The 25,688-nt window shown below is 60.4% G+C and overlaps 1 protein-coding gene across 1 annotated transcript; it reads left to right on the top strand.

Moving 5' to 3' along the window:
- The first annotated feature begins 2,127 nt into the window (after positions 1–2,127).
- Positions 2,128–24,669, top strand: ZNF787 (zinc finger protein 787). The gene is made up of 3 exons (XM_028095216.2): positions 2,128–2,282; positions 14,981–15,069; positions 22,927–24,669. The coding sequence occupies exons 2-3, from the start codon at positions 14,991–14,993 to the stop codon at positions 23,997–23,999; spliced, it is 1,152 nt and encodes a 383-aa protein (XP_027951017.1). The 5' UTR covers positions 2,128–2,282; positions 14,981–14,990; the 3' UTR covers positions 24,000–24,669.
- Positions 24,670–25,688: the final 1,019 nt, after the last annotated feature.

Genomic DNA, 25,688 nt, shown 5'->3' with positions numbered 1-25,688 from the left:
ACTCAGATGCCAAGACTGGTAACTGCAGTCCCTGGATGGGAAGAAGTATTTCAGGGATGATTCTATACTTTGAAAGGGAAGGGCAGATTTCTGCGATCACTTACCAATCTCTACTGCAGCCCCATCCTATGTTTTGGAGATATGCCATTATTGGTTTGGCTGTCTGAAGAGGGACTCAGAATTATCAATGGTTTCAGAGAGAAGGTAGTTTTCCTCACGGAGGCACACAAAACCTGTTTTTCACAAAACCATCAAGTGTCTGTCTTTCCCCTCCTAGCTTGTTACTCCACCATCCTCAATACGTAGCTTCTGCCTGGTGATCCAAGATAGCTACTCCAGATCTCACCAGCTTGGCCAGCTGGGAGGGTGGGGAGGGGAGAGAGAGGAAGCTGTGCCCCCCATTTTGCCCTCACCGGGCCACTGTAGACACACACTGAATGATCTGAGTCAGAGGAGCACAGATGTATCTTATACTCAGCTTTCACGATGTAAAGCTCATACCCATAATAATTAGTTTAAAAAAATTTACCTTTGTGATATTTCTGAAGGTGAGACACAGGTATATCTTACTATTTACATGTACATTTCATACAGTATGCTCCCCCCCAAAGGATGTTATTAGATCAACAATGCACACCTTATGATTGATGCAGACTGAGACGTGACCCATATAGTGGCCGGAGCAGAAGTAATAATACTAATAAGTCTTACTGATCACTAGCATTTTCATTGAGACTTTAGTATGACTCAGGTCCTGAATTAAGCACATTTGCACGGATTATCTCACTAAATTGAGGCTGTGAGAGGTGTCATTCAAAAAGTGAACTGTACATCCCCATCCTCCCGATGCCCAAGCTTGGTGACTCTCCTCCTTTCTTTCTCTTTCTTTCTTTCTCTTTTTCAAAAATTCGTTGTTTATATTTATTTATTTGTTATTGGTGACTGTTTCAATGAGGATGATCATAAAACGGTTATAAATAATCACAGTAAGTCATCTGCCACTTACGTGAGAGCCAGCCAAGAGCAGAGCCGACAGTGACCAGAGGGACTTAGCCTATGAGGACACTATGGAGGACACTGAAACGAGATCTAACATTCAGCGAGTGCTTCCTAAGTGCCTGCCTCAGGTGGGGGAAGCAGGTGAAGCCCCAGCTGCTAGGATCGATGGTCTGCTACGGGAGGCAGTATGTGGAAGCATGGTCAAATACTAGAATCGGGAGCGAGGCCATGCTGCGAGCCCAGGCTCTGCGTTCTGGGCGTGTGGCTCTCGGCCTTGAACTCTGTGTCCCTTGTTATCTGCAAAATGGGAACAGGTTATTAATGGGACCTAAAGCATGCAAAGCCCTGGCAGGCGCACAACGTGCTACTACCCCCTGAAAAAGGAGGGCACCGAGGCCAAGAGACGGGCAAGGCTGGAGGACAGGGAGCACTCCCAGCTCCAAGGGTGGCTCCAACCCTCGGGGAGCTTCCCAGAGGAAACCTGAGACCAGCTCCCCTCTCCGACCCAGAGGAAAGGGGACCCAGGGAAGGAAGGCGCTGGCCGCTCGGAGTGGCAGGTGCAGTAAGCGAGGGCACTTGTGGGGCTTGCCTCGGGGGCAGCAGGATCCTCATCCTAAAAGTTCACCCCGGGACCGGGCAGGGCTCGTCAGGGCTCTGTCCCGGAGCTGCCTCTGCGAGCGGACGCCGCACCAGCCACGAGCCCCGGCACGGAAGGGGTTACGATGATAGAGACGACCGGAGGACCTGGGGTGGCACGAGCGGCCCTCGCCGCCACTCTCCCCCACACCTTTCCGCCCCAGGCTAGCGCGGGGCGCTGACCGCGCAGGCGCGAGCGCGGGGCGCCGGGCGGGGGGGGGGGGGCACCTCCCGAGACACCCGGAAGTCTCCGCCTAACGGGCCGGGCCCGCGCCTCCTGTCCTGGAAGGGGGCGGGGTCCGAAGCCCCTCGGCGCGCGGCGCCATAGAGCAGGGACGGAGGACCCGTGTCCTAGACGCGTCCGGAAGTGGCTCCCAGGGGCGCCCGCTCCGCACCATAGAGCTGGGGGGTGGCGGCTAGGGGGTCGCCGGGCTCGCCTTCCTAGAGCGACGAGGACGGGGTGGAGGCCGGCGGGGGGGTGGGAAGGGGAGGGGGAGCAGCGCGGGCGGAAGCGGCCAGGAAGGTCACTTCCGGCCTGGGCGCCCGTCCCCCTGACCCCAGGGTCTGAGTCGCCGCTGCCGCCGCTGCCACCATCCGCGAGGGAGGAGAGAGGAGGAGTGCGGCGCGGCGGCCCCGGGACCGAGGAGGTGAGGGGAGGGCGCGGAGGCGGGGGGGCGTGAACCCGGGGTCGGGGTGGGCGCGCGCCTCGGGGAGCCCGGCTGCGGGCGGGGGGCGGGCGGGGAGGCGGGCGGGCGAGCGCGACTGGGCGGGCGAGTGCGCGTGCGCGTGCTGGGGGGGCGTGAGTGGGCGCGCGGCCGGTGACGCGGGCGGGCGAGGGCGCGCCAGGCGGAGCCGCGGGGAGCGCGCGTGCGCGGCGCCGCGCCGGGGCCGCGCCGGGGAGGAAGCGCGCCTGCGCAGCGCCGGGGCTCGGGCTGGGGGCTCGGGGGTGGGGCAGCCGCAACCTCTTCGGCAGGTCGTGGCCGGAAGTGGTGGCGATTCCCGGGGGAAGTTGAGGCCCCGGTGGGGGAAGGGGACGCGCGGGCCGGGCCGGCCTGACCGGAAACGGCGGCCCGGGGGGCGCGTCTGGGTCCCCGGCCTGCTTCCCCCGTCTCCCCGCTCCTTCCCCTCTTCAGAGAAGCCCGGGTTCCGCTGCCGCCCCGGGCAGGCTTCGTGCGGCCTTTGATCCCGCCGGGGATTACGGGCTGTGACCCGGCGGGAGGCTCATTCATTCGCCCCGGCGCGGGCGGCGGGCAGGAAGCGCGTGCGCCGCAGGGGAAGTGGCTGGGCCAAGGTCAGGCACCGCGTGGCCCGCGGGACCGGGGAGGACGGTGGCCGGGCGCCCAGCGGTGCTGCTTGATTCCCCATGCCCAGCCCCGGCCGCAAGGGGGGACACCCCAGTTCGTGGAGATAGGGGTCAGGCAGGCACAGGATGGCGGCGTCGCACGACGGAAAAGTGACCCACAGGCTGCCCTGGTGCCCGGCCCCATGCCGGGCACCAGGGACAGGGGCATGCACAAGGTCCTGGAGCGGGCGGGCAGAGACGGGGACCTGGACGCGGAGTACTCCCCTTCCCCAGAGGACTTGTGGGAGGTCAGGAGGGCCCTGGGAGCCCAGTCCAGAGCGGTTTCGGGGAGGGGGTCACTTGGTGTGGTTTCCTGGTGCCAGGCCCTGCGTTGGGTAGCGTTGAGGATCCAGGTGGCAGTCAGGGCTGGCCTTGCTCTGGGGAAGCACAGTTGCTGTTGATCCGGGCTTATCTTCTAAGACTGTAAGCCTCTTTGGCTAAACGCAGCTGTCATTCACCTGCCTGCCTTCTGCCTCAGTCCCAAGAGCATTCAGATCAGATTCCCACTTGTTATCTCTTGTCTTAGCTTTTTTCTCCTGGAAGCCTTCCAGATCTAAGCCGCACCCCCACCCCAGCGAGCTGAGGTAGGGAGAACTCCAAGGGCTTGTCACCATGCCTGGCCCATGAGCAGCACTGCGGCGTTAGGAGTGCTGGGGTCAGACAGACCTGAGTTCACATCCCAGCTCCATACCTGGTACTTTGTGACTCTGCAGCACAAACGAGTGTAACATCTCAGTTTCTATGTGGATAAAAAGGAATGATAATGGTTTCGACTTGGTAGGGAAGCTCTTAATGCATTCCTTTTAAAGCCAGAGCCCATCTCAAGGGAGCTGAGTGTAAGGTATGTGAGGAGGGCTCTGGAGCCAAGCATTCCTAGGTCAGGCCTTGCTCCTGTCTCTTCCAGCATGGTGACCATGGACCTGTCACTTTCCTCTTTCCTTGTTCGCCTAAGGCGGAGAGCACAGTCCAGCATTTCCTGGATAAGCCTGGCCCTGTGCTGGGCCCATGGGCACCATGGTCACAGCACTCTGCCATGGGGTGGGAAAGAAGGGTCCCTCAGCACACGTTTCTTGAGGCTTCCCTGTGCCAGACCCAGAGCTGGGTGACCCTGGGTGGCAGTTCCTGCCCTGCAGCTGCTTGGAGGCCTGTCAGTGAGACACATACAGAAGCAGGGAGTCGATTTCCTGGAACAGCCCCCGAGAATTACAGGTGCCCAGAGGGAAGCATGTCCCTGGGGGAGGTGGTATGTCCTTTGTCTTGAAGGACAGGGAGGGATTGGCCAAGAGGACCCTGGGACTCGGGAGGATGATGGTGAACTCTGGACTCGCCATTCTGGCCCTTGGCCTCTAGCAATGGCCTGGCTGGTCGGACCATTGGTAGTCGCTGCTGGGTACATAGCTCTCCGGGCAGCCATGCTCAGACACATCTCAGCTTCCAAACCTTGCTCTGTTGTCCTCCGTGCTGCCCAAAGCCTTGCATGTGCTGGGGCCTCCAGGAGTCAGCTGTGGCTCTGGCCTCTTGGTGGTGACAGACTAAATTTGACGGCACTTGCTTCCTGAGCACTTGGCAAGTGCCTGGTCCTGTGCCTGGTCCTGACCTGAGCTCTCAGAGGAGCTGGGATGGGAGTGGTTGCCCTTGGTTCAGGGGCATGGGATGGAGCCCCAGGCCCCAGAGCTGCACAGGGAGCACTGGTCTGCATGGGATTCCAGAGCTTGGCCCTTCACCATAAAGCCGCAGGCTTTGTTGACTTCTTTCTTTTGGCCAAGGCTGTGGTCTGGGGGAGACAAAGGTTATCAGGTTGGGGACTTGCTCTCTCTGCGGTGGGGTGCATTGTCACGAAGGGTCATTGGCTGGTCCAGGGCACTGCGAGTCCCAGCCTCTCATTTCAGGGGTGACTCACACTAATAGTCTCAGTGGCTTTGTTGTAGAAGCACAGACAGCTGTGGCCTCCCGACCACTGAGCCGCCAGCCGGGCTGAGCTTGGCTGGGTGGACCTGGGCCCTGGGCTGCGCCGCCTGGCCACCTGGGGCTGTGATGATGGCAGTTGAGCCAGTGCCAGCATCCTGAGGACGAGGAGGAAAGAAACGACGACCTTGGAGGCTGGCCGACCTGGCTGGAGTCTCTGCTCCTCTACTTGGTGGCTCTGTGATGTTGAGTCAGCCGCTGAACTGTCTGAACCCCAACTTTAACAGTTCTGGTCAGGGGCCACCAGGCACGTTCTGGGTGCCTGGCTTCTGGCTGAGCACTTCACATGCATTGTCTCCTTTGATCTTGACGCTGGGCCTGTGAGGGTTAGGAGCACAGAGGCCGGAGCACCTTGTCCAAGGTCACATGCCTGCTGGGTGGTGGGGCTGAGTCGGACTCTGGCCGCCTGCCCGGAGAGCTTGTCCTCACCTCTCTGACAGTGGTTGTGGGGATTATGAACCCACTGCACCCTGTGCACAGGATCTGAGATGTAGTCTGTGCCTGATGAATGGGATCTGTTATTTGAAAAGAGAACAGTTGAGCTGAGGGAAGGGAGAAGTCTGGGAAGACTTCCTGGGGGAGGTGCTACTTTTACTGGGCCCTGACAGCAACTCCATGGGGAGAATGGGCAACGTGGAAGGATGCAAACACATCCACCAGGGTATGGGGGTCTGGCCTGATTGATGGGTGACAGATGTAACATGGCCTATAGGCATGCTTCCTTTTTTTTTTTTTCTGACTAGAGAATGTTTTTGTTTGTTTGTTTAAGCAATTTTCAGTTACTTGCCAAGACTTAACAATCAGGAGTGTTCACGGACGTGTCTGAAGATCGGGATGCTGGGTGTTCCTGGATGGCGGCAGGTGGCCTCCACGCTCCCTGCCGCGCCTGCCGCTATCACTGTACAGGGAGGTTCTAGGGATTCTAGAAACTGGTTTCTTTTGGAGATAGCAGGGAGTGGGGACCAGGGTGTCTGGAGTTGGCCACCTGCCTGGGCTCCGGGGTGGGGTGCACTGCACCCCTGGGAAGGCTGCACGGGAATGGAGGCAGGAGCGGTTGGTGCCCCCGAGGGTACGAGGGCGGTGGCCGACGGCAAGGGTGAGGCCTGCGTGGCCAGCTGGGACGTGGATGGGAGAAAGAAGGCCATGAAGTGGGGTTGTCCTCTTCATGGGAGGACTGCGAAGGCAGCCCAGACAAGGAAAAGAGGAAGAAAGTGGGGTTGGGGGGGCAGAGGAGCAGGGTCATAAGGGACCGCTTTGCTCAGCTCTTTCAGCGTGCTGGAAAACCCGAAAGCGGCGCAGATTGCGTTCTGGGGAAGTATGACCTACCCAGCTGACTCCCGATAAGATGGAAAAAATCCAAGCAGATTATCATTGTGGAAGAAATGGGAAAAGTTATCAGAGGGCCCCTTTTCCCCCCAAAAAGGGCTTAAGGTTCTGATGGTGTTGCTGACTTGTCCTCAGTGTTGAAAGCACAGATTAGAGCCTGGCAGGACCAGCTGTGGGTGTGGGAGGTGGTCTGGGTGGGAGGTAGAGCAGGGAACAGATGGGTGTTCAGGCCTGGAGCGAGGGGTGAAGCCGCCCCCAGAAAAGGGAAGTGGGTAGGAGCTGGTGAGGAGAGCGGAGGGGTCTACCTGCAACCCCGGTGGGGCTGTGGGGCATCACCACCCAGGCCGAAGAGGGGTCTGAGGTCTGAGCGGCCCCCATCCAGTCAAGGATGCCAGTGCCAGGCTGCTTCCTCTCAGTGAGCCATGTGCGCTGGGCGGACGATTCCAGGTGGTGGTGCAGGCCGGGGAGGAAGGAAGCCCGGCCATGTGATGTGGGGCGGGTCGTGGGTGGACCCTTGAGAGGTGAGAAGGTGCCAGGCCGGTGGAGGACAGGCCACCGATGGGAGGTGGGCAGTGGTATTGAGGGGCTGGGTGAGTTACAGGGGTGGGTTTGGATTTGGGGTGACGCGCCGTGGGCACGTGCAGCAGGGTGGTTTAGGCAGGGCAGGGATGCGAACTCCAGCGGCTTCATGGAGGCGTGAGTCTCCTAGCACACGACCCCCGCTGCGGAGTGCACAGTGGAGTGGGGGTTGATGTGCTCACAGGTAGGTGCACCCATCCCCACAGAACATTGTCGTCATCCCAGAGAGACTGCACCCACTCCCCTTTCCCTGCCCCCAGTCCCTGGGAGTCACTCATCTGTATCCTGTCTCTGTGGGTTTGCCGTTCTTCACGCACGACGCGGTCTCTGTGTGGCTCCTTCACGCGGTGTGATGTGTTCAGGGCGCCTCCGGGATGTGGTGCGTCAATGCTTCATCCCCTGTGTGACGGAATAACGTTCTGTGGAAGGATCGGACCACAGTTTGTGTATCCATTCATCTGCTGATGGGCATTTGGGTTGTCTCCAGTTTTGGCAATCGTGATTTATGCCTCTGTGAACATGCATGTACAAATTTTTGCGTGTGTTTTTATTTGTCTTGGGTTTATGGCCGTGAGTGGCATTGCTGGATCCCACGGTCATTCTGTGCTCTGCCTTCTGGGGAGCTGCCAGTCCGTCTTGCACAGTGGCCGCCCCATTTCATATCCCCACCAGCAGCGCACGGGGCTTCCCAGTTTCTCCACATCCTCACCAGCCCTTAGTGTTTCGTGTTTTCTGTTATGTGCATCCTGACACCGTGGGATCTCATTGTGGTTTTCACGTATGTTTCTCTGATGGCAAATGAGGTTGAGAATCTTGTTATGTGCTTATCAGCTCTTTGTATTCTCCTTCTGTTCTGTATCTGTTCTGATCCTTTGCCCATCTCTAGTTGGGCTGTTGGAATTGAGTGACTTAAAAAGATGAGTCGGTCTGTGATGTGGGGAGCAAACTTTAAAGGGGTGTTGGGCGGGGGTGGGCATGGGGAGGCAGGGTGAAGGTGGACAGGGTAGGAAGGAGGAGGCTGGGAGGGGAGTGTGTGCTGGACTCTGCTCGCTGACAGCGCAAGGGTTAAAGAGCCACTGGATTTGGTGACCTTGAGGTTGGGGGGGAGGTAAGGGCAGGAGCTCGGCTCTGAGGGAGGAGGGGAGCGGATGGTGACGAGAGACCGGGAAAGCAGGGGGGTGTCCTGGAGGGCAGGGCCTGGGGCGTAGGTGCAGGAGGGCCCTTGACTGCAGGAGTCGTCTGGAGCATCTGGTTGCTGGCGCAGGGGTGGGGGGGGAGGTGGTGAGATTGGCAGCAGAAGAAAGAGAGGGGCTAATTGGTGGGCTGGCATCCAGAGGAGGTGGGCGGGGTCTAATAACAACAATAATAACAATAATTTGTTTCAAGCTTAATAGCAGCCGGGCCCTGTCAGCCCCTGTGCTAATTGGATTGCTCAAGGGCCTGGCTGGGGTGGGCTAGGGGAGGCCCACCCTTCCCCTTGGGGAGTGGAGGTCAGAGCTGGGCAAAGTCACAGAGGGGGGCAGAAACTGGGGGAGCTGGGAGGGAAGTTGGGGGTAGGCAGGGCCTCTGAAGGGGTCAAATTGCATAGTCAGTCTTCGTCTGGAGCAAGTGGGGGGCCTTCTGGTCGTGGTGGGAGCCCCTCAGGGGCTGAGGCCACACCCCAGTGTTCCTGCACGCACCTCTGTGGAGGGGAGGGGGCTTTAGCCCTTCCCTCACGACTCTGAGGTCCTGGGTTTGGGGCCCACAGGCCCACAGGGTCAGCCCGGAGGCCGCAGCAGCTTCTTAATTGATGAATGAGTGAGTGGGAGGGGAAGGGACTTGGGTGTCCTTTGGTGAACACCGTTTCCAACTCTTCACTAGGACCCCTGGTTAGTCCCCGGCTCCAGCGCTGTCCTCATCCTCACCTGGCCCTGGGGGTACTTGCTGGGCCTCGTGGGGAGCAGTGGCCGAGCCCCTGCTGCGTGCTTCCTTGTTCCATCACACTTGTGTGCAAAACACAGATGCAAGGTCACCTTACTGGGATTTCAGGATGGCGACTGCGGAGCCCTGACCCCTGAGCTCAGGGCCTCCTCTGACGAGCGTCCCTGCTGTGGCCCCCACAGCCACCCGGCCTGCCCTCTGCCCCTCTGTCCCTCCCATCGGAGGCACGGCACCTCCAGGCCTTCCCTGTCTGTTTGGCCTGGGATGTGGCCCCCCACATCTCGGCAGCCCTTACTCCTTTACGTCAGGGTCAGCAAATGTTTTGTGTAATGGCCCAGAAGGTAAATATTGTGGGCCTTACAGGCCAAGGAGCAAAATGGAAGATGTAGTGTGCTACTTAGACATCTTTTAAAGTGTGACTGTTTAAACACACAGGTAAAACCGATTCCGAGCAGGGGGCAGCTTACAGGCGGGTGGCTGACTCCCTCTCGGCTCCAGCCTGTGCCCTGGAGAGGGGAGGGGAGACTTTCCTCTGCCTTCTTAGGGTTTCCGGCTGGACTGACTAAAACAGATTAACGGGAGAAAAGCACACGGATTATATTTCCACAAACGTGGGAGCCCGAGCAAGAGAGATGGAGACTCACAGATGTGCTGCACCGGGGTGAGCGAGGGGCGGTGGTTGTGGAGAAGAGACCGCGGCCCCTGGGGGCCCTGAAGGAGAGAGGAGGTCTGTGTGTCTGTGTATGCGGGCTTCTTTCTCTGGGGTCTGGAGGGAGGAACCTTCCTTCCTCCTGGTCCAGGGAGGGCCCTGTGCCATGCGGCTTCCATCTTCTGCTTTTAGGAAGAAAGGCGGCCTGTTCTGGGTGGATGTCCCTGATGGAGACCCGGCCCTGCTCCGGACCCACAGGCCCCCTTGCTGCCCACTGAGCACCTGGGAATCTCGTGGCCACAGGGCAGGCGCTGATGCCTCCATCCTGCAGCCGGAGGAGGAGCGCCCCTGTGCCCCGCCTCCTGGCCCGGAGTGCGGGGGGGGGGGGGGGGGGGCAGAGCCCTTGGGTTCCTGGGGAGGGAGGACAGCGACATGGAGGGGGCGGACAGGGAGGGGACGGAGGGAAGGCCAAGGGCTTCTTGCTGCAGGAAGTGGGCCTGAGGTAGAGACTCTGGTCTGGGAAGTCCCTGCTCAGTGACTTACACGTTATTGTTCAGGGGAAGCACAGCACACCCACTTAGCAAACAAGTTTCCACACACACACAGGAGGGCAGAGGGGCAGGCTGCCCCGGCGCTCCGCCTCAGCCCCGCCGCCCCCAGCCCTGTGAGCACTGTGTCTTTCCTTTTTCTTACCTCGTTTTTCTTTCTTTTCCTTTTCTTCAAAGTTTTATTTATTTGGGGGTGGGGTGCATGAGGTGGGGAGCGGGAGAGGGAGAAGCGGGCTCCCTGCCGAGCAAGGAGCCTGGTGCGGGCCTCCATCCCAGGTCCCCGGGATCACGACCTGAGCCGAAGGCAGGCGCTTAACCGACTGAGCCACCCAGGCGCCCCTTGTTTTCCTGGAAGATGTAATTGGCCCTATTAAGTGCTCCACAAATGGGGAAATGTTTCATCTAGCGGGTGGAGAGATGCTCTCCTCTTGCCTCATTTTCAGTGTTTGTGGCCTTGTAATCAGAGGGCCCCATACAATTTTTTAAAGTGTGTTTACTTTTTAGTTGAGATCTAATTTGCATGTCGTGAAATCCGTTCTTTGAACATGTACAATTTAGTGATTTTTAATATATTCACAACGTTGTGCAACCATCACCACCATCTGGTTCCACAGTATTCTCATCACTCCCCAAAAAGCCCTGCACCCGTTAGCAGTCCCTCTCCATCCCCACCCCCAGCCCCCGGCAACCGTCTCTGTTCTGGACGTTTCTGGACATTTCCGAGAGATGGAATCCGCTCTCTGCTGCCCTTTGTGACTGGCTTCTCCCCCTGGTGTTTGCGCTCTGACTGGCACTGCCAGAACATTCGCGTGCGAGTCTGCGTGTGGATGCGGGTTTTATATCACTTGGGTGCATACCTAGGAGTGGAGTCTCCGCGTCACAAGCTAGTCTGTTTATCATGTGAAGAGCTGCCGACTGTTTGCCACTGTGGCCATGCCGTTCTGCGCGCCCAGCAGCCGTGCGTGAGGGTTTCTGCGGCTGCACGGTTACCCGGTATGACCCGAGGGCTGTGCGTCCCCACATTGCCCCCTCAGCACCCAGTGATTTTCCCATCGCAACGCATGGTCCTATGGACGTCCAAAAAAGAATCGTTTCGTCTCTTTCCCTTATTACAGAAGTAATTACTCATTCTAAAAAATGGAAAAGTTGAGAAAAGGAAGATGAAAAAAGCTAAACGCATTCTTCCTGCTATCAGCAGGGGGCGGCACACTGTTGTTTCTGGGGCTGTGGCATCTGTGGGATTTTCTTGGGCTTTCTCCCACATGGTGCTGACGGGTTCTTTCCAGTTTTTTCCCTGTTCTAAATCTGGCTGTGATGAACTTTTTTTTCCCCTGCGGGAAGTATTTTCTGAGGTTTGGGTTTCCCCTCAGATTAACTTCTGGAGAAGGGGGTTGGTTGCCTGGCCAGGGGCTCCCAGCGCCTGTCTGTGGCTCCGCAGCTGTGTGGCCGGATTGTGCCGGTGTAGCCCGGACTGTCAGGCTCCACCCGAACTATGTGTGGCACCAGCTCTCAGCTGGGGGCTTGCTGGGCTTCCTGTGGGGTCCCAGAGGGTGGGCTGGCCGAGGGGGACAGAGTTGCATTGCATTTGTCTCTCGAGCCTCCATTCTGTTCCGACCCCTTCATGGGTGCGTCATGTGCCTGTTCTCAGCCCCTGAGGGCGCCTGGCGCCGGTGTGGGCGCTGGGCACCCAGTGGGGCCCAGGGTAGGGCAGATCGGGGGCTGGGAGGCCTTTGAGGGGGTGATGCCTCGGGTAGACGAGGAGGAAGACTGCTCCGCACCCTCCCGGGTCCAGGGAGTCCCTGTGGCCCCGGGTCCGGCACTGTGCCAGCGCGTCCTGGCTGCCCACCATCGCTGCTGCCGTCCAGTTGCTCCTTGCTGTTGCTGCAGGCGAGCTCCAGGACCGGCCCCACCTACGTCTGTGAGCCCCAGTGTCCTCGTCTGTAAAACACACGTCGCAGTGGCGCCCACCTCAGAGGGATCACCACATTTCACACAACCCCTCAGTCCCCTGGCCTTCGAAGCCCTGCGAGAGTACCCTCCCACCCCTGCATCTCTAGCCTCTCCGCAGGGCCCGCAGGGCCTTTGCACCTGCTGTCCCTGCATCCCTCCCGCTCCACGCTTCCCGTGCAGACCTGCTTCTGTGGCTCTTCCCTCTGGGAGATCCTCCGCTGACCTCCTGGTGCAGCTGCCCTCCCCACCCCTCCCCTCCTTCCCTCCCCTCCGTGCATATCTTCCTTGAACTTCATCGTCTGAAATGGCCTTTTTCGTTCAGATGCTTGTTCATTACTGGCAGGGCTCTCTCACGCGGCTGGGGCTGTGGCCTGTTCACCACACCACATTCCCGAGTGTCGAGCAACGCCTGGCCCTTGGGGAGACCCCCGTGCCTGTGGGGTGGGGGTGATGGGGACCGGTGGGGAGGAAAGGATCGTGCCGTCTTGCATACGGCAGCACCTGCGGGGCTGCTGACACCCCCGCCTTGTCTTTTCATCAGGCCAACATCAAGAGCCGGTCGGATAAGGGCCCTGTGTGGAGGGGAGCCTGTGACAGGCCGGGCAGGTGCTCCTCTGTCACGGTGGGGGCCATGATGATGCGTGGGAGCGAAAACCTGCACAGGGCACCCCTGTGTGTGTCCTGCCGACCTGGCCCGACCCCATGGTAGCTCCCTGTCATGGTCAGTGGCAGGGACTGCCGTGAGGAGGCCTGGGCCTTGGCTGCAGGCTCCAACCAGGGGCCACTTGTAGTCTTCCTGCCAGGCCCTCACCTCCCGTCCGTCCCCTGTTCAGTGTCCGCCAGTGTGGCCTCCTGGTCCCCCAGACAGGCCTGGCTTTGTTTGGTTGTGCCCCGTGCTCTTCTAGGTCCTTGTTGACGGTTGGTTGGGTGTCAGGATGGCAGAGCAGTTGGGACCGAGGACTCTGCAGCGACACTTGGCATCCTGTCCCTGCTCCTTGACCTCACTGTGACCCCATGTCCTTTGCTGTGACGTGGGGATGGTGGTCGTTCACAGCACGTCAGTGCAGGGTGTGCAGAGCTGGGGCTGGCGGCCGGATAATGGGACCCCGGCATCCAGGTTTGGCTTGTGGGAGGCACGCGGGACACTGCTGCTTGAGTGAGCATTTGCCCTGGTCACTGCCACGTCTCCTGGTCCCAAGGACCCGGCTTGCATGACCCGTGTTCGCAGTTCTCTGCGTGCCATCTGCCTTCAGATCTCGGCCACTTAATGGCTCAGTTTCTTCATCTGCGTGATGGGTGACAGTGTTGTCCGCTCAGAGGGCTGTGGTGCACCTGAATGCATTAACGGCGTCTTAACTGTGTAGAACAGGGCCTGCACCTGGGAAATGTGTTGGCAGAGGGAATGGCTCACGGTGTCTGTGAGTGTTTATTACAGGCAGGTTCTCAGAGTTCCTCTCAGAGGTCAGTGGAGGTTACTGAGGGGCAGGTTCACGCTCCTCCAGCAGTGGAATGGGTTCCCTTCGGTGCCTGGGTGGTGGTGAGCTGCCTGTCAGTGGGGGATTCAAGAGAAGTGGGCTGGCATATTGTGCCACGGGCAGATGCTTGCCATTGGCAGGTGCTCGTCTGCAGGTGCTCAGGAGGGGGGATGCAGGACTCTGGAGGTTTGCTCAGAGCTGCGTGCACTCAGCTTCAGGGACCAGGTCTCAGTCGATTGTGTGTGGGATGCTGCGTAGCTGCTTACCAGGAGTCCTGCCCACCTGCAGGCTTCCTGCCAGGGAGTGACGCCACAGCAAGGGTCCCCCCAGTGCCAGGCTCTGGTGCAGCGCAGAACTGACGAACCCACCTGGGGCCGGGTGCCTGCCTAGGTCTCCCTATGCTGCCTGGCAACTCCAAACACAGGGGAGATCCCTGCCCAGCTCCTCGCCTCAGGGTAGCATGGAGGCCCGAAGGGGCAGTACGGGGAGGCCTGGGCTGTCTGCCCCAAGAGCCAGGCCCTGCCAAATGGCATTGCTCCCAGGATGCTGGTGAGTGGGTGGGAACCTGTCCCTTGAGGCCAGTGAGGTGAGAGATTTCTCCCCAGCACGGCCCGTTGCATGGGGTGGCATGGGCAGTGGAGAGATGAAAACATGTCCACGCGGTACGTGCACTCAGGATGTTCATAGCGGCTTTACTCCTCAGCCCCGAGGTGGAAACAGCCTAGACGCCCATCTGCGTCGGCGGGTGAACTGACACACAGAATGTGGTCCATCCATACAGTGAAGTGTTGTACAGCCGTGAAAAGGAAGGAAATTCGGACACGTGTTACAGTGCGGACGAGCCCTGAAAACATTACACTGAGTGAGAGAAGACACACAAAACACCCAGTGACATAGCGTTCCATTTCCTGAAGCCTCCAGATCGGGCAAATCCATAGGGACAGAGGCCGCAGAAAGTGCTCCGCCTGCTCCTCCCTCCCCAGAAGCCGAGGTTGTCTGGCTGCCTCTCTGGGTGCAGATAACCCCGGAGGGTCGGCTCCTTTCCCCCGGACCCCAATGTGGGGTCCTGCTCGGAGACCTGAATGCGTGAACCCCTTAGAGGGCTTGTGTTCCCGTGTCAGTCGGCTTCACTGTTCCGTCGGGGGTGGGCTCTGGCGCTAGAGCTGCCTCTGTGCTTCGTCTTGTTTCAACCTCATGGCACATCAGACGTGTCTGCGGTGTTGGTGGCAATCTGGGCGCCGGCGGCGGCGGGGGAGGCTGAGGCAGGGGGATGGAGTGTCCCCCTGGGCTCTGGCTGGTGAGTGGTGGAGCTGGGACAGGAGCCTGGCCGGGCGGCTGTAGCCCCGGTGCAGTCTTCCTTCCCCGGGTGGTGCGTGGCCTTGGGCTGGTGTCCTGTGCAGGCGGAGGTGCAGGCCGTTTCTCTGTTGCCCCTCAGGGACCTGCTGCGTGCGCCTTTGGCCTGCCAGGGCCGAGCTGGGCGCTCGGAACTCAAGCATGGGTTGGAGCCGACGTGGTGCCCGCCGTCCTGGGGCCCTCCGTCTAGTCTGGCGTCCTGTAAACTCTGTCCTTCCATCTCCTCCCCTTCTCACAGGGACCCAGACATGGAGCTGCGGGAAGAGGCCTGGTCTCCGGGGCCGCTGGATTCCGAGGACCAGCAGATGGCCAGTCACGAGAACCCAGGTGAGGTGGCCTCGGGCAGGTCTCAGCTGGTCCCGTAGCCCTCCTGGACCCCGGCTTCTTTCTCCCCTGCTCCTGTGGCTCAGGACTGATGCCTCCTTCCTCCAGAGGGTCATGGGTGCCCTTTGGGGCCACTTCTCTCCGTCTGCCCGTCCTCTGCACCCTCACAGCCCAGCCCCCTCACTCCCCCAGCGTCCTGGCCCCCTGCCCTGTTCCTGGGTGGTCCGCAGGTGCCTCAAGCGAGAAGCTGTAGACGGGGTGGGCATCACGGGGCCGGGCTGGCAGGACCACAGAGGAGGGTGTGATGTGTGTCAGTTGTGGGGGGAAAAGCTGAGAATCTGGGTTCTTAGGGGAAATCTTCCACTTTTTCACTATTGGTACCCTGTTGTGTTTAATAAAGCATTATTTGGGTTGAATAAAACTCACCTTTGAGCACACGGGGCCCGGGGTTTGCTTGCCGAGACACTCCTTCCCGGGGGTTTTCCTGTAGGGCACCCGAGAAATAAAGCATGGACTTGGCTTTCATGCTGCTGTTGGTGTGTTTTCGTGCCGGGTGTTACGCCGGCGTGGAGTCAGCAAATGTGTTTTTTACTATAGAGGCCAGAGGGGAGATATTTCTGGCTTTGCAGACCCTGTGCCATTGCAGCGGGAAGGCGGCCAGCCAGTATGGAAGTGAGTGGGTGTGGCCACATGCCGGTAAAACTTCACGTACAGAACGGGCGCTGGGTCTCGGCCCGGGGGCCGGCATCCCGCAGTCATCCTCGAGGAGGGCCACGGGGACCTGCACCATGGTTGGGGGGAGGGTTTTTAAAGTCTCTTGGCCTCCCCCTACGCATTAATGTAAGATCACCCAGAGGAGAGTGAAGAGAAGCTCCGTGCAGGCAGGCCGGGACGGCCTTGGTTACCAAGGAGGACACTGAGTCGTGGGGGCTCCGTGCTCACTCTGACCCGGCTGCCCTCCGTGGGGAGGACCATGCCCGTCCTTCCCCACTGTGCCCCTCTGGGCCTGCTTCCCCCGCTCCCCCCGATGCACGTCCTTGGTCTTCTAGCCCTTTTAGAATTAATTTAAAAGTCTGCGTATTATGGGAACATCTGAGCTCAGTCACGTCATGACTTTGCCTGCACTCGGCTTCAGGGTTAGAGACCCCTTGCCAGTCTTATTTCTCCGTTTGCACCCTTTTCTCCCCCCCGGAGAGTTTAAAGAACATCCCAGATGTCCTGTCTTTGCACCCGTAGGTCCTCCGACAGATGCGGGCTCTTTAAGAGCAAAAACGAAACGACAGCTACAAAACACTTACCTCGCCCAACAAAACACCCAGTCTGAGTTAACAACCCCCGTTTTCTCCAAAACGTACCTCTGCCTTGGAGTAAGTCAGGTGTAATCCTCCGAGTCCTCCGTTAACTTGTCCTCCTTATCAAACCTGTACAGTGTACGGGTGGGTTCTCACGTCCCCCTCGGCCAGCCTGCTGTTCTGAGCCTGTTCTCCCCTGAGGGGATCTGCTGGACTCTGTTGGACGTCCCTGCTCCAGCCACCCCCACCCCCTGCTGGGGGCCATGCCCTTTTGACTCCCCCCCCCCCCCCCCAGCTCACGGGCCTTGTGCCTGAATGCTTCTAAGTGGCCGTGCATCCCATGGTTCTGGGCCTGCCCCGGGGGGTGCTGCCCTCCTGGGTGTGGGGCCTCCTGTGGGGTGACCGTGCCAGACTCCTGCCCTGAGACACCAGCCTGACGCGCAGGGTAGCTCTGGCCTGCAGGACAGGGGCTGGTGTCTGTGCTGGCCCCCTCGAGAGCGGGGCGGAAGCTGGGAGAAGGCAGGCGGGGTGGGCTCATCCCCCTGGCCCAGGGTCTGAAGATGGCAGGTGGAAAGTGCTGTTAGAGCCCTGAGTCGCAGCCTCATGGCCCAGCTGACCCTGGGGGCTCCCCGGGGTCCCCCCCCATCTGATTTCTGGACCATTGACTGTCCACTCACAAAGTACATTCTGGATGTGGCCACGGAGCCCGCCTGGCGCCTGGATTGCCACCCTGCACTGACCTCCACCTAGTCCCTGCGTCCATCCCTGTCCACAGCCCCCAGCATGAGCTTCTTGAGATGGACGTGCGGTCCTGGCTTGCCGGCAGTGATACCTGTGCCCTGCACTGCTCACCTTGCCTGGAGTCTGCACGCCATCCGCGGCACGGAGGCAAGCTCTGCCCATGTGCCCATCCTGCGGATGAGGGGCTGGGGACAGTGTGCCTGAGGCCGAGGTCCCTGTCTCCACGGGGCCCGCAGACTGGTGGTGGTTACAGAGGGGACTGCCGTGGAGACCACCTCACCAGAGGGCCCATCTTGTCGGGGGCAGGGAGGCTTCGCCAAGGAAGGGGCTGCCCACTGCGGGAGGTGCGGGCCGCTGGCTGGAGAAGACCGCGGCTGGCTGTGGATTGGAGGCCCCACAGACGGCTTGAGGCAGGGATGTGGCAGCGGGCAGCGAGGTGGGACTGGTTAGAGCCCTCCCGGTCGTGGCTTTAACTGGAACAGTGTGTAGCCATCTGGGACGCCAGGCTGCACACAGGGTACTTCCAGGGTGGGTCAATTCAGCCATTTCTCCACGAGCCGCCGTCATCCTGTTCTGGGCGGCTTTGTGTTTGCTGTCCTGGCCACACGCCTGAGGTGGTACCTCAGCTCTGGCCCTCATATCCTCCGGGGCACCTGCTGAAGATGCAGGACAGGGCAGGGGGCGGGGCAGAGGCAGAACTGGCTCCTGGAGCCTCTCTTCGTGGCAACCCCGAGTGCATCCTGATCAGGGACGCGTGACCTAGGAGGTGGCTTCAGGGTCACCATGGCTGCCTTATCCCAGCTCAGCCCTGTGCTTGGGATTTTTCTGGTGAGGAAGAGGAGACTGACCATGGGCAGCCCCAGCAATGTCACCCCAGGGAGAAAGGCGTTCCTTGGGGGCTCAGGAGTGCTTTGGAAAGCTTTCTGGGGCTGCTGTGGGGGAAGGAGCCCCGAGACCCGGGGTACCTTGTCTTTGCCTGGAGGCAGCCAGCCCCTCAGGAGCCATGGGCGATTGTGGGCCCGAGGCTCCTTCCCTAGGGAAGGCTTTGCCTCAGGGCCCCTGGGAGACCACGGGTTGGGTGGTGGGGCCTCAGGTGCAGACGAGGAGGTGGGCATGGCGGGCTCCAGCCAGGATGTTGTCTGAAGGACTTTCCAGCTCTCTCTGTCCCCACAAGTTGGAGCCTCCCCGCCCTGTGTCTTCCTGCCTCGGGTGACTCCACTCCATGACAAGGAGGCAGAGGGGGACCCATGGCATGTCTTCTGACCATCGTCAAGGCCTGAGTCGTCCTGCACACGCCCTCAGCCCAGCCCCAGGTGTGCCCGCGTGCCACGGAAGTGAAAGTCTCAGTCCTCCGTGTTGGCAGCACCGGTGCTGTGTTCACTTCTCCTCCCCCCGTATCCGTGTGGATCACCTCTGGCCTGCTCCTCGCTGAGCTGACCCCTGCTGCCGGGCTGTGACCCAGGTGGAAGCTCGCCGGGGCGGAGGGCAGACAGCCAGTCACCTGGGCGGTGCTTCTCCGGCAGCTCCGTGCACACGAGACTGAAAAGAGCCAAGGGGTCGCATTTCCTTTCCATGACATGGACCTGCCCAGGGCTATTGTGAAACCTCAGGAATTTTCTCATTTTCCTCCCTGGATTTCGGTATTTTTGGGAATGGTGTGCAGACTGAGTGGGTGCCGTTGTTCACAGTGGCTGGTGCTTTAGAAGCACTTCCTGTCAGTCCTGTGACCCCTCCAGCCGCTGGGTCATCCTGCGAGGTTGGGTTGCCGGCCAGAGTGCTGGAGCAGAGAGGCCAGGCCGCCCACCCAGGCTGAGGCAGCTGGGGGTGGGGTGGGGGAGGCGGAACAGCCTGTGGGGGGACAGCCTGTGGGGGGGACAGCCGGGGTCTGCTGTGCTGTCCTCGGGGGAGGGCAGCTCTTCCGACCTGCTGCCTGGGGCTCCTGATGGCCTTAGCCTGGCCATCCAGGCTGCAGCTGGTCAGAGGCCTGGAGTCAGGCGGTGGTGGGGTGGGAGAGCCATCCAGGCCTGTCCTGGGGCTTTAGCTACAGGGTATTCAGAATGGAAAGTAATCCAAAAAAGGAATACATAAAGATGACATTGTGATTCTGAGGAGGGAGCTCTCCCAACAGCAAAGAAGTGAGCTGGTGTCCTGGAAGGCACCCACTGGGGGACGGGGTTCTGACCTCCCTCAGCCAAGCTCTGGCTCTCATGTTGAAGTGCGCTTCTGAGTCGTTTCGGAGGGCTCACCTAAAATGCGTCCAGCCCAGAATGATGGCAGCCCTTACGCCTCCCCAGACCTCCACAGAAAAACCATGTGGCAGAACCCAGATCCCTTGGGCCACACTGATGACAATACTCCTTAGGTGTGAAGGTGCCCCCGTGACCCCAGAATGCAGTTGGATGGGGACAGACCAGTGGTTACAAGCCTGTGTGGTGTTGGCATTGTGCTGGAGGGAAGGAAGCAAGTAGGAGCCCCAAATAGCCCTCAGGGGTTCACTGGAAAGCTTGGGGGGTGGTCCCACTGAGACCGGCAGCTGAGATTGGATGTGTTCTGTCCAGACCGGGAGCAGGGAGCTCGGGGCCACAGGAAGGTCTGGGGCTGGAGCGGCCTGGGGGCCCATGCGTGGGCTCTGATGCCAACCAGGGAGAGCGTTCTGCCCACGGCAGGACCCACTCAGAACAAAACCTTCCAGAAGGGAACTCAAAACTGAGTGGAACCCCTGTCCTTGACCACAGGGAGGAAGGAAGGAGGAGGTACAGATAAAAACAGGGAGGCTGTGGAGCCAGGAGCCTGGGACAGTGTCACACACTCAGCTATGGTACGAGAACATCAGAGGAGGGAGCTCGGAGAACCTCGCCCCTTGGGAGTCGGGGGACCTTGCCTCCTGGAAATTGGGGACCTTGAGCCCCCAAAGTTGGGGAACCCTTCCGCACAAAAGCAACAGGAACAAACAGCATAACACTAGTGCCCCCCACCCCAAAACTGTTAGAATAAAAGAGAAAATGGGCAGGTAATATCTCCCCGGATCGTGAGGCCAGTTGGAGATAACACCGCCTGGTCGGAGAGGTGACAGCCCGTGGAAGAAGCACGAAATCAGAACAGCTCAGAAGTGAGGATGCAGGACTCAGCAGAAAATATGAGCAAAGTTGTTTCAAAATGAAAACGGAAGGAGAAAACCCAAGCGGGAATAAAAAGAACATTCCCTGAGAAAAGTTGGAGGTAAAAAGGAGGGATGTTTAAAATTAAAAAGAAATGAAGGTTAAAACGAAGTATAAAAAAAAAAAAAAAATGAAGTCAGAATCCCAGCGCATGCCTGGGGAAGTCCTTGCAGAAATCCAAAGGAAAGGAAGAGAATAAACAAGCCAAGAAGACCTTCCTGAATTGTCAAAATTAGGTCTTAAAAGAACAAGTCACAAATCTGAGAATATCTCCTCAGAGGTCACCGGAAGAAGCAAATCTTTGGGGCACCTAGGGGCAGTGCTTTAGGCCAGAAGACAGTAGGGCCATACTTATGGTTCCCAGGGAAAGAAAAGGCGAGCCAAGGGTCTCCTTAAAACTGACCTACAGATTGGAAGGGCAGAGGAGGAGCTCAGTCCACAGCGTTCTGGGCCCTTCCGGGGGATCTGTTAGCAGGCGAGCCTTGGACAGCCGCTGGCTGGAGAGAGACGGGCAGCGAGCAGGGCCACGGGAGGTTGGGTAGAGGACAGGAGTGGCGCGCACAAGGCCATGCTTTGTGCTTTCAGAAGTTGTAATCGGCAGTGGTGGATCAGCGTGGTTATCTCAACACCGCAACATGGGGTCAGCAAACGAATAATGGCGGGCTATTCAAATTCTCTTCTCCCTTTTGAAGAAGAGATGCAGACGTCCCAAAGAAAAGACTCAAGAAAAACCTGTAGGTCCAGATTTGTCTGGGAAGAAGTGTCGGTGTGAACTCAGCAGAATTTTACTGTAAGGAAAAAAAAAAACAGTGACCGTTTCCAGATTTGGGTCTTGAAGTACTTTCCACCAGAAGAAAACCAGGGCCTCCTGGAGAAACAGCAGTTGCACGTCTGGGCAGGACATGTAGATGTGCCTGGCGTCTCATGAGGCTGGGGAGCAGGGAAGTTGCCAGGGCCCGCCAGGGTCGGGGCGCCTCCTTAGAGTGGCGGCAGGTGGGGTGGCAGTGGATGGAGACCCACCAAATACATGTAAATCCAGGAGTTCGTAGCGATGTTCAGAAAGGGGAGACTAGAGGATGATCGAGAACCAGTTAATCTGGCGAAGCGAGCATGGACCCTGCCACAGCCACATGCAGCTGACCGTGGTTGACAGGGAGCGTGTGTGGGAAGCCTTCCAGCTGCCAGTGCCGCGGAGCAGCTCCGGGCCACGCTCCCTGGTGAAGAGGTCGTGAGTGCCACAGAAAGGCGCCGAGGCCGCCATGTGCCTCTGGAGCAAGAGCGGGGTCTTGCCTTCAGGCCCGGCTGCTCTCCGAGGCACCCCCTGAACCTCATGCAGCAAGCGGGCAGAAGCCAGGGGGACTGGAGCAAGGCTCTTCCAGGTTGTACTGGAAGAGCAACCTGGAACGTTGTACCATTCAGTACAATGATTCATCTTCTGGTGCTGGGGTTCTGTGCTGTAAAGACCCGAGTTCCATAGCGCCTCCCTTACAGGACGTAGACGCGTTGAGGCTTGTTGAGTGCGTGGCGCCCACCTGGGTGCATCCTAACGCCTCTTTGCATGTTTGTGAGCTACCCTGGGTCAGTGTGTGAGTGCTTTGGGCCTGGCTTATGCCCTGGTGAGGGAGGGAGGGAGTGGGAAGCAGTGTTCCCAATGCATGCTTGGAAGGGAAGCTGCAGGCACACCGTGGAGGGCCATGCTGGCTGGTGGGCACTGTGGAGGAGTCCCGGCTGAGGCCCAGGCTCCGCTGGACTGGGGAGCAAGAGCCCTTGTTGCAGGTGCCCACAGGTCAGTCTCTGAGCTGGGCAGGTTGCCTGGGGGAGGCCAAAGCTCACTTTCCCTGGGAGATGGCTCAGGGCCAGGTGTGGTGCAGACGTTGGACAGGCTTTGAGTCCTCACTTCACAGCCGGCAAAACCAGGGCTCCATGCTCCTCTGTCGTCTGCATGGGGCAGCAGGGATAGGGTCAAGGACGTCTGTCACAGAGGCTCCGGTATGCGGGGGTCGCACTCCCAGGTACTGGGGCAGGCGGGGTCCCATGCTGGCCCGTGATCCCATTAAGCGGTCCTGTTCCTCCTCCCTCTTCTCCACCTGCACCGGGATAGTCTTCCTGGAAGCCAGGTGCGATGCCGTTACTCCCGGGCTTGCCTTTGTTCCTGGGCCAGGGTGTGAGCCCCTCTCCCTGGACCCTCCCCGCCCCTGCCTGGTGCTTTGGGCTTCAAGTGTCATTTCCTAGACTTCCATCCATGTTCGTTTATTGGATGCTGTTTATTTCCCAGACATTTCTGGAGTCCCTGCTACGTTCCAGGCATTGTCCCAGGTGTGGGGGAAGCGGCTGGGAAAGAAAAGTCTTGAGGGTGGGTAATGAATGACCACATGAACGTTCAGTACAATGTCAGGGAGTGAGCTCTGGGGAGAATACGGCGGGTAAGGAGGTGGAGAGACGGGCATCTGCGGAGGGCCAGGGTCGTGCAGAGGGCTTCGCGCCGACCCGGCCTAGCTGCCCTCCCGGGCCACAGGGCATCCTGAGAAGGCGCGCAGGTGAGGCTTTGCGCGTGCCCTGTGGCAGGTGGCAGAGCCCCGTCGAAGCTCCCGGCCCTCCGTCCTGGACCGGCCCTCTGTCGAGCCAGGGCTTCTCTGACTCTCCTCCCCTCCCACCCTCTTGCCTTCTAGTGGACATCCTCATCATGGATGACGACGACGTCCCCAGCTGGCCCCCGACCAAGCTGTCCCCGCCCCAGTCAGCGCCCTCGGCCGGCCCCCCGCCCCGGCCGCGGCCACCGGCGCCCTACATCTGTAACGAGTGCGGCAAGAGCTTCAGCCACTGGTCCAAGCTGACGCGGCACCAGCGCACGCACACGGGCGAGCGGCCCAACGCCTGCGCCGACTGCGGCAAGACCTTCTCGCAGAGCTCGCACCTGGTGCAGCACCGGCGCATCCACACGGGCGAGAAGCCCTACGCCTGCTCCGAGTGCGGCAAGCGCTTCAGCTGGAGCTCCAACCTCATGCAGCACCAGCGCATCCACACGGGCGAGAAGCCCTACGCCTGCCCCGACTGCGGCCGCAGCTTCACGCAGAGCAAGAGTCTGGCCAAGCACCGGCGCTCGCACAGCGGCCTCAAGCCCTTCGTGTGCCCGCGCTGCGGCCGCGGTTTCAGCCAGCCCAAGAGCCTGGCGCGCCACCTGCGGCTGCACCCCGAGCTGTCGGGCCCCGGCGTGGCGGCCAAGGTGCTGGCGGCCAGTGTGCGCCGGGCCAAGGCGCCCGAGGAGGCGGCGGCGGCGGACGGCGAGATCGCCATCCCGGTGGGCGATGGCGAGGGCATCATCGTGGTGGGCGCGCCGGGCGAGGGGGCCGCGGCGGCCGCAGCCATGGCGGGCGCGGGGGCCAAGGCGCCGGGGCCCCGCTCGCGGCGCGCCCCGGCCCCCAAGCCGTACGTGTGCGTGGAGTGCGGGAAGGGCTTCGGGCACGGGGCGGGGCTCCTGGCCCACCAGCGTGCCCAGCACGGGGACGGGCTCGGGGCGGCGGGGGGCGAGGAGCCGGCGCATATCTGCGTGGAGTGCGGCGAGGGCTTCGTGCAGGGCGCCGCGCTGCGGAGACACAAGAAGGTGCACGCCGTGGGTGCGCCGTCGGTCTGCAGCCGCTGCGGACAGAGCTACTACCGGGCGGGCGGGGAGGACGGCGAGGACGACGACGACCAGGCGGCTGGCGGGCGCTGCAGCGAGTGCCGCGGCGGGGAGGGCCGGTAGGGGCGGAGGCCCGGGGGGGGGCAGGGCCCCTCGGGCTTGGCGGGAACGATGGCGCAGGACCCGGAGACCGGAGAGAGACGGACAGAGGGGCGGCAAGGGCGGCGGAGGCCTCGTCTCCCTCCCCTGCCCCGTCCCGCCCCGCCCGGTGGTCCGCGCTGTGCGCACGGCCGGCCCCGGGGCGCTAGGGCCCTCCCGCCCCCGCCCTGCGCCCTGCAGCCTGCCCCAGCCTGGCCTGCCCTTCTGGCTCTCGGCGACCCCGGGAGAGACCGTGCGTGGGAACTGGAGACCGAGGGAGGACGGGGCCCACGGCCCAAAGAGCGGTCCCTGGTCCCTCTTTCTCTTGCCCCGCCGCCCGGAAGGCCCCGCCCTTCCGCTTCACAAGGGCCACACGGAGCGAAGGGAGAGGGTCCTTTTCCCCTTAGAGTTTTCTTTGGATCACACCCGCCTCCTGACTCCGCCCTGCCATTATTTTGTCTCTACTTCCCCGCGGGTCCTGTTGTTCTTGGCCCTCGTCCCCCCCCATCCAGGGTTTGGGGTCGTGGGGCAGTGCTGGGGCAGGACTAGCCCCTGTTCCCGGCAGACCCTGCAGAGATGGGGTCCCGTCTGTTCCCTGACCTGGACGCGGCTGCAGGAGGGGTGCGGGGGCAATAAATCGCACTATCTGATTGTCCCTGCTCTGCGTGGTTCTTGAGTTGGGAGGGGGAAGGGCAAGAGCGTGACTTGAGGGCTCCCCAGCCCGCATCCCAGGGCGGGCACCGGGCGAGGGCTGGGCCGTGGAGAGCTGCTGCTGAGTTGGTACCCTCCCGGGCCCGGGTGTAGACTGGGCTGTCCTGAAGAGGGACCCGGCCTAGCCGCCTGCAGTGGGCCGTGGGCTTTCCAGACAGAAGGTCACCGGACTCGGAATATTCCTGAGCTTGTGAGGAGCTAGGGCTGGTTCAGAGCAGGGCGCGCTTCTTGCAGCTTAGAGAAGGAATCCCACATCTCAGCGGGTTAACACAAGGCCGTTCCTCACTTGTGGGACAGTGACAGCACACGACGTGCCCGTGCTCCCGACTGTGGCTTCCTCCCCCAGCACCTGAAGCCCCTTCCTGCATCTAGCTTCTTGGAAAACTTGGCCTGGAGGTGACCCGTCTTTCCCCTGCTCACATCTCGTGTGTGTGTGTGTGTGTGTGTGTGTGTGTGTGTGTGTGTGTGTGTGTGTGTAGCGGGGGGGGGGGCAGTCACAGGGTCACATCTCAGTGCAGAGGAGGCTGGAAATGTCCCTGGTCAGGCTACTATTTTCCAGTGGGGAGCTACACCATGGAGGAGGAAGAGGGACTTTGGTGGGTCCAAGTGGAGGAGCCAGCTGAGGAGCTCGTGGGATGAAGACAAGGATATTGACGGCTTATTGACAGTTTGGGGGCACTTCTATGTCCCAGGCACTGTGCTCTGTGCCTGACAGACACAGTCCTATAGAGTCATTGCAGTGGTCCTGTGAGGAGAGGCCCGCTAGTAGGTCGTTCGTCAGAATAGGCCTGCCCCGACCCCAGCCCCGATGCTGATTCCAGTTTCCTGGGACATACAGCCAGAGTCTGGGTGCCCATGTCCCTGGATTTGTGGGAGGCTGCAGTGGGCTGTCCTGGGGGAGAAAGGGCCCCACCAAGGGGTGTTTTCAGCTTGATGTCCCTTTTATCTCTGGGGAAAGAGGAG

Source organism: Eumetopias jubatus, unplaced genomic scaffold, assembly GCF_037043125.1.
Source record: "Eumetopias jubatus isolate StellerSeaLion01/CBP00866 unplaced genomic scaffold, mEumJub1_p1.0 scaffold_10, whole genome shotgun sequence".
Taxonomy (NCBI): domain Eukaryota; kingdom Metazoa; phylum Chordata; class Mammalia; order Carnivora; family Otariidae; genus Eumetopias; species Eumetopias jubatus.
The sequence above is the reverse complement of the archived record's forward strand: the minus strand, read 5'-3'. Positions and strand labels throughout refer to the sequence as shown.